The following is a 7494-nucleotide window of genomic DNA, read 5'->3' on the forward strand; positions in this document are numbered from 1 at the left end:
GAATCCCCTGTGATAGTACCAACAACTTTCTTTTCTGCACAAGTGCAAAAAGTGCTATCACAAGAGCATTCTTGGCCAGACTAGCTTTGGTCAAATTCATATATAAGTGACGTTGATATTTTCTTCGTCGTTATACTCTTCTGAAGAAGAGTAATTACAAGTTTCACCTTCACTATCTAAGATAGAAAAAGGCTTTCCTTTGATCTCATTGTTGAGACCTAGTAGATTGATTTTCTTCTTCTTCTTGGAAGACTTACATTCATTGGCTCTATGTCCGATTTTTCTGCGGTTCCAGCAGACATCTTCTATGTGTTTTTTAGAAATCTTTTGTTTTTTTTTACCGAAAGAATTTCTAAAGAAATATATATATAAACTAGCCGTGGATTGCTAAAAAAAAATAAATCCTAAACCCCAAACCTAAAACCAAAAAAGGAAAATCCTCTGTTCTCTCTCTAGGTTGGGCGATATCATGGTGCTCTAGGGCAGCCATGGCTGCGCCTATCTCTCCCCAGCCTTTGGCTGTGGGAGAGACACCAATTAAACCAACATATGCTGCTCAAATAAAAACCAAAATAGCTTCCCAATCCCTTACAAAATCCACGTTAAAACCTGTCCAAATTATACATGGAGAGCCAACTGTTATTTTTATTATGGAGGAACACCATGAGTTTGCCATGGAGGAAGGTTTGCATCAAGCTGTGGTAATTAAGTTATCACCAGGCACACCAGAACTCAAAGAATTAAGTGAGTTATTGCCAAAACAGCTTGGTACTAAAGGTCGCTGCTTAACAGGTTTACTCGCACCTCGACAGTTGCTTCTAAGGTTTGATCGTTATGATGATTTTGTACTGGCCTTAGCTCGTTCAGTATTTTATTTATTATATAATGGAATTTCGCATCAATATCGAGTATTCCCATGGACGATTGGTTTTTATCCGAAGGAGGAGACAACGAAGGCAGTGGTTTGGATATCTTTGCCAAATTTGTCACCAGATTTGTTTGCGATGAATTCATTGTTATCAATTGCGTCGGCGGCTGGAAAACCTATTGCCATTGATAAAGCAACAAAAACTAAGTCCAGACCTAGCACTGCTAGGGTGAAGGTGAATTTAGACTTGCTTGACAAACATCCTAATCGTGTATTTTCATCGTGGCCTTGATGCTTACAAGGCATGTCGAAGACTTCTGAAAAAAAATCGTGATGATGATGCTCAGATTGAAGAAGATCAGCCTCGTCAAGAACAAATTGCTGGTGCGAAATACAAGGGAGATTTGCGTCAGTTTTTGAATGAGAGGAGGGATTTGAATGATGATGATCGAAGTGCTGGAGAACAAATTAATACTACAGATGCTACACAGGTTTTAAAAGCTCCTCAAGGGGCTCATGAACACGCTGAAAATTTGATCAAGACATCACATGTAGCAGCTGTTTCTAGTACTGCTTTGGTTCCTGTTGAAACAGCTGTTGCTAAGGTTTCTCATGATGTAGCTGTAGCTGGGCAGAGTAATTCACGTCCAGTATCAATGGATGCTACTGGTGATCGAAATATCATGGAAACAATAGCAGCTGGACAGTCGCGTAGGGAAGCTGATACAAAGTTTAAGGGAACAGGTTTAAATATTGAAGCTGTGTCTACTGCTGCTGCAATTCCAATTGAAGCTGGGCAGAATGTTGAGAAGAAAAAATATGCAGGAGATGATAGAATTTTGAAGGACATACCTGCTACTACAGTGTTGGCAAGGATGTACTCAGCTTTGGGCACAACTACACAAATGGATAATGGTACTGTTGGTGAGGGAAGTAGGGCACGTGAAGGTTTTGTAGAGCAGCATGATTTGGTTGCTGCAACAGGTATGATGACTCCAGTTAATGTACCTAAGGCTACCAAAGCTACAGATGTTGGTCAAGACACTAAGGGAACTGGGCAGCAGATCTGTAAGGTGCAAGGGCAAACAAACATTCAGGAAACAACTGGTGGTAAGGAGAAAATAGCTGGGCAGATCCTTGACAGTCCATGCAAAATTGTTCCAGATCCAGTAGAGACATCTGAGGTATTTGAATCAGTTTGTCAAGGTGGGAAACTATCAATAGGTGGAGTGTGGTCAGTGGTAAATCGCTCACCAAACAAAAGCAACACTCCAGGTCTTAAAAATCAGATCTTAACGTCAAAGAGCATTGATGTTTCCAACTCTTTTGATGTGTTGATTGTTGAGCATGATCATGATATGGATATGGCTGGGAGGAATTTGCAACAGGTGGAGGAGCAGCAGTTTGAACGTGAGGCAGTCTCAAAAATTAGCCAGCAACAGTCACCAAGCAGTGGAAAACAGTAGCAGCTATAAAACAATACAGGTGCTTCAATGAATATCTCAAAAGACATTGTTCTTGTTGACGATCCAAATGTTGTGGCAGCTACAGGTACACATACACCAACACTTCATATCTCCGATCCAGATTTAGCTAAAATGATAAAAGATTCCCAAAAAGCAATGTTGATGCATACCATTCCAAAGGGTAAGGTACCATTGGTTACTTTGAATGCCTCCGTTCATGAGGTCCCTTCCCAATCGATGGAGTCTTATGGTGAGCGAGCAGTTGATTCTGGACAGCAGCTACTGTCAACAGGTAACAATCAACAAGCAAATGCAGGTATGATTTCATTCTCTCAAGCATCCACAAATGAAGGAAGTGGTTCTAAGGAGCAGCAAGGTGTGACATGATGGGAAAATAAATATATCCCGCCCAGGAATAATATCCACGGCAAATAATAATAATACAAGAGAGTAACAATACACCAAATATTTTAATGGGGTAAAATATAATACCCGAGTGGAGCAATATTACCACTATAATATTATAACTTAGTAGTGTCAAGAGACTACTACAACTTCGAAAGAAATAATACTCTTTATTTTAAAACACCTCACTACAATAATATTGTCACTCACTATTTATCTCACAGACAACAATCTGTGGATTACTCTCACTGCTTTGCTTTCTATTTAGCTTCTCTTTGTTTTTTGGTGTATTTAACATAGAGGGAAGCATCTCTATTTATAGGCAAAATTGTCAACCTCTCAGCCAATCAAATTTGCTCATTCAACAATTTGCAAATTATTGAATCAGCCGCCCACCTGCTTCTTCAACTTTTCAATCATTTTCTTTATTTTATTTATGGGTCCAATAAATCTATCCCTTCATTTTTCTTTTTCTTTTTCATTCCAAGACTTGATCTCAATCTGTGAAAATTTTTAAAGTTAAGAGACTTTGTAAAGATATCTGCAGCCTGATCATGAGACTTCACATATTTGAGTTTGACTTCCTTCTTGGCAATGCACTCTCTGATGAAGTGATATCTTGTATCTATATGCTTGCTTAGATCATGATACACCGGATTCTTGGCGAGTGCCTGTGCAGATTTGTTATCAATACAAATCTCTATAGCTTCAATTTGTGAAAAATTGAGCTCATTCAATAATCTTCTTAGCCAAATAGCATGACATGTACATGATGTTGCTGCTACATATTCAGCTTCACAAGTCGAGAGAGTAACTATGGACTGTTTCTTTGAACTCCAAGAAATAATAGAATCACCCAAGAAAAATACAAAACCAGATGTGCTTTTTCTGTCATCAATATCTCCTGTATAATCACTATCACAAAATCCCAAAGGTTGAAATCATTAGAAGAAGAATAAAATAACTCAAAGTCGATCGTACCTTTTAGGTAACGAAGAATTCTTCTAGTGACTTTCAAATGGGTCGAGGTAGGAGCTTCCATGAAGCGACTTACTACTCCAACTGCAAAGAGTATATCTGGTCTGGTACAAGTCAAGTACCTCAAACTTCCCACAGGACTTTTAAAAAATGAAGGGTCAATATCTTTTCTCCTTCATCAAACTTGGACAATTTTGTCCCACAAAAACTCCATCGGTGTGTTCACGGGGTTGCAATCAAGCATGTTGAACTTCTTCAAGATCGCCTTCGTATAGCTTTCTTGAGAGATGAAAATTCCATCCTCCATCTGCTTCACTTCTAGGCCCAAGTAGTATGACATGAGCCCTACATCTGTCATCTCGAACTCACGAGACATATCTTTCTTAAAAGCTTCAAACAAACTTAGGTTATTACCCATGAAAATAATATCATCAACATAAAGACAAACAAGTAAGATATCTCCATTAGTATGAACTTTAAGGTAAAGAGCATATTCATGGAGACAACGAGTAAACTCATTGTCTTGAAAATACTTGTCGATGCAACTATTCCATGCTCGTGGGGCTTACTTTAATCCATATAAAGCTTTCTTCAACCGAAACACTTTATCTTCATATTTGTTTACCACAAAGCCCAATGGTTGTTCAACATAGACTTCTTCTTCAAGATAGTCATTCAAAAAAGCAGACTTGACATATAGTTGATGGATCTTCCACTTCATTTGTGCTACCAAAGAGATAAGCAAACGAATCGTCTCCATGCGGGCAACAGGTGCATAAACTTCTTCATAGTCAATGCCTTGCCTTTGCTTGTAGTCTTTAGCCACAAGTCATGCCTTGTATCTCTTCACATCTCCATCATCATTCTTTTTTGCCTTGTATACCCATTTAACTCCAATTGCTCGATGACCCTTGGGGAGTGTTGTTAAATCCCAAGTGTTGTTCTTCTTTATTGACTCGTTCTCCTCCTGCATGGCTTGTCTCCACCTTTTGTCCTCAACAACTTCATCAAAGTTCATTGGTACACTATCAGCAAAGAGACAATATAAAAAATCAAAATTAGTAACTTCTTTTGTGTCCTCATAGAGCTCTTGAATACTCTTTGTCCTTTGCGGTTGTTCATCTAAACTTTCATGAGAAGAGGGAGATGCAACATTTGTTAGAGAAGGAGGTGGAGTTGTATCATGCACAGGTTCCACGGTCTCTGGTTCTTCTTCATCACCAAAGTATGGAAGAAAATCATATGAAGTTTCTTTCTGAGCTTCCCAGTTCCATGCCAATTCTTCATCAAATTCAACATCACGACTTACCACCATCTTGTCGCTACTTGGGTTGTATAGCTTGTAGCCTTTTGAACTCGTATCATAGCCAACAAACACATGCTTGACACTTTGATCGTCAAGTTTCGCTCTCCCTTGATGTGGTACATGATCATATGCTATGCTCTCAAAGATTCTCAAGTGCTTGACACTTGGCTTTCTTCCATTCCATGCTTCTTGAGAGGTTTGATCTCTAACATTATTTGTTGGAGACCTATTGTTCAAATAAACTGCACAAGATATAGCTTCTGCCCAAAGTTCCTTTGGCATATTTTTAGCTTTTAACATACATCTAGCCATATTATGAGATGTACGTATTTGTACTTTTGTTTCCAATATGTTATGAAACCCTATGGGCGGTCTATGAAACGCATAGGTATATTGTGTTATGAAACCCTATGGACGGTCTATGAAACGCATATGTATATTGTGTTATGAAACCCTATGGACGGTCTATGAAACGTATATGTATATTGTGTTATGAAACCCTATGGACGGTCTATGAAACGCATAGGTATATTATGTTATGAAACCCTAAGGACGGTCAATGAAATGCATAGGTATATTGTGTTATGAAATCCTGTGAACAGTCTATGAAATACATAGGTACATTGTGTTATGAAATCCCGTGGACAGTCTATGAATGCATAGGTACATTGCGATATGAAATCCTGTGGACGGTCTATGAACACATAGGTACATTGTGTTATGAAATCCATTATGATATGAAATCCTGTGGATGGTCTATGAAACGCATAAGTGTATTGTGTATAAAAGGTATATATGTACGGTATGAATAAACACTATGGACGATCTATGAAACGCATAAGTGTATAATATGATATGTGAACACTAAAGATGGTCTAATGAGACACATTATTAATGCAGACAATAGGTGCCCCTTTTGTTGTCCTTGTTTGTACAGGTTGTTTCAATTGCATTATATTATGTAGTCCACGTATAGATCATATGGGCATTCTATTTTGAAAGAGGATTTCTAGCTATACATACTAGTGCTATTTGACAGTACTAATGTCCCTTTTGCGGGCGTTGCATCTTTAATGGATGCAGGTGGTTCTACAACAGGTGGCATTGATCAGTGATAGCAGTACACTCTTTTCAGCCGATTTGGTGAGCCCCACTTCATTTCGGGGTCATGTATCTTTTGTTCCTTATGTACTTTGTGGTTGAGGTATAGCCGGGGCCTTGTTGCCGGAATTTCCATATTAGTCTTCAGTTGTACTTAGAGGCTCCGTAGACAGGTTGTGGTGGTATTTGATGTTGGGAATTAGATTGGAAATGTTGGCATTTGGCAACATTTTTTCCATTAAATCTATAAACTCGTACTATTTTGGAAATATTGAATGATGCTGTTAATGGGAATGAAATGGAAGCGGTTAATGAAATATCTTCAGTATTTGATTAACGGAGTACATCTCCTCTTTATTCACGAATGAATTTGGGTAGAATAAAATCTAACAGGCTTGCTCAGTCGGGTTCACTCGGTTAAGCGTCAGTCGCGCTCCTCGGTTTTAGGGCGTGACAACTTCTTCCTCTTCCATGACTGCCACGGCCTCGTCCCCGTCCATTCCCTCGATAGCTTTTTTCACCTCCATAATCCTTGAAGGATGCCTCAGTTTTAAGAAGTTGCTCTAATGGCACTTCTTGTCTCCTTTTGATCTTTTCTTCATGGGCCTGTAAAAAGCCCTCCAATTTCTCTACCAGCATAGAGTCTAAATCTTTAGACTCCTCAATAGCACACACCACAAAATTAAATTTAGGTGTTAAAGTGCGAAGGATCTTTTCTACCACACAAACATCTTCTATGTCCTCCTTATATCTTCTTAATTGATTTACAATAGCCTTCACTTTTGAACAATAATCCAAATTGCATTCGGATTCTTTCATTTTTTAAAGCTTCAAAATCAACCCTTAGAGTTTGAAGCTTTACCTTCCTCACCTTGTCAACTCCTTGAAGAAAATTTTATAAAATCCCCCAAGCTTCCTTTGAGGTGGTAGCATCTGCCATCTTCTCAAACATGCCATCATCCAAACATTGATGGATGAGCGTGAGGGCTTGTTGATCCTTCTTCCTTGTCTTTTCCAAGACATCTTTTTCATTTTGAGGCAGAGCTTCCTCATTATAGGGTTTTGCATACCCTCTATCTACGATTTCCCACACATCCTGAGAGTCAAGAATGACTTTCATACATATACACCATTTCTCATTATTATCTTTTGTGAGACGGGGGTACTGAAAAGATAGCGTACCATTATTTTTCATGGCTCTGATACAACGTTGTTGGGAAAATAAATATATCCCGCCCAGGAATAATATCCACGGCAAATAATAATAATACAAGAGAGTAACAATAACACCAAATCTTTTAACGGGGTAAAATACAATACCCGAGCGGAGCAATATTATCACTATAATATTATAACTTAGTAGTGTCAAG

General features: G+C 38.6%; 1 protein-coding gene across 1 annotated transcript; it reads left to right on the forward strand.

Moving 5' to 3' along the window:
* The first annotated feature begins 288 nt into the window (after positions 1–288).
* LOC104099745 (uncharacterized) lies at positions 289–6441 on the forward strand. The gene is made up of 2 exons (XM_009606834.3): positions 289–2650; positions 6107–6441. The coding sequence occupies exon 1, from the start codon at positions 1525–1527 to the stop codon at positions 2332–2334; it is 810 nt and encodes a 269-aa protein (XP_009605129.2). The 5' UTR covers positions 289–1524; the 3' UTR covers positions 2335–2650; positions 6107–6441.
* The last annotated feature ends 1053 nt before the right edge of the window (positions 6442–7494 follow it).

The sequence above is a fragment of the Nicotiana tomentosiformis genome, chromosome 9, assembly GCF_000390325.3.
Source record: "Nicotiana tomentosiformis chromosome 9, ASM39032v3, whole genome shotgun sequence".
Lineage (NCBI taxonomy): Eukaryota > Viridiplantae > Streptophyta > Magnoliopsida > Solanales > Solanaceae > Nicotiana > Nicotiana tomentosiformis.

Coding starts and splice junctions, on each gene's coding strand:
- LOC104099745 (XM_009606834.3), top strand. CDS start 1,525: ATGGATGCTACTGGTGATCGAAATATCATGGAAACAATAGCAGCTGGA.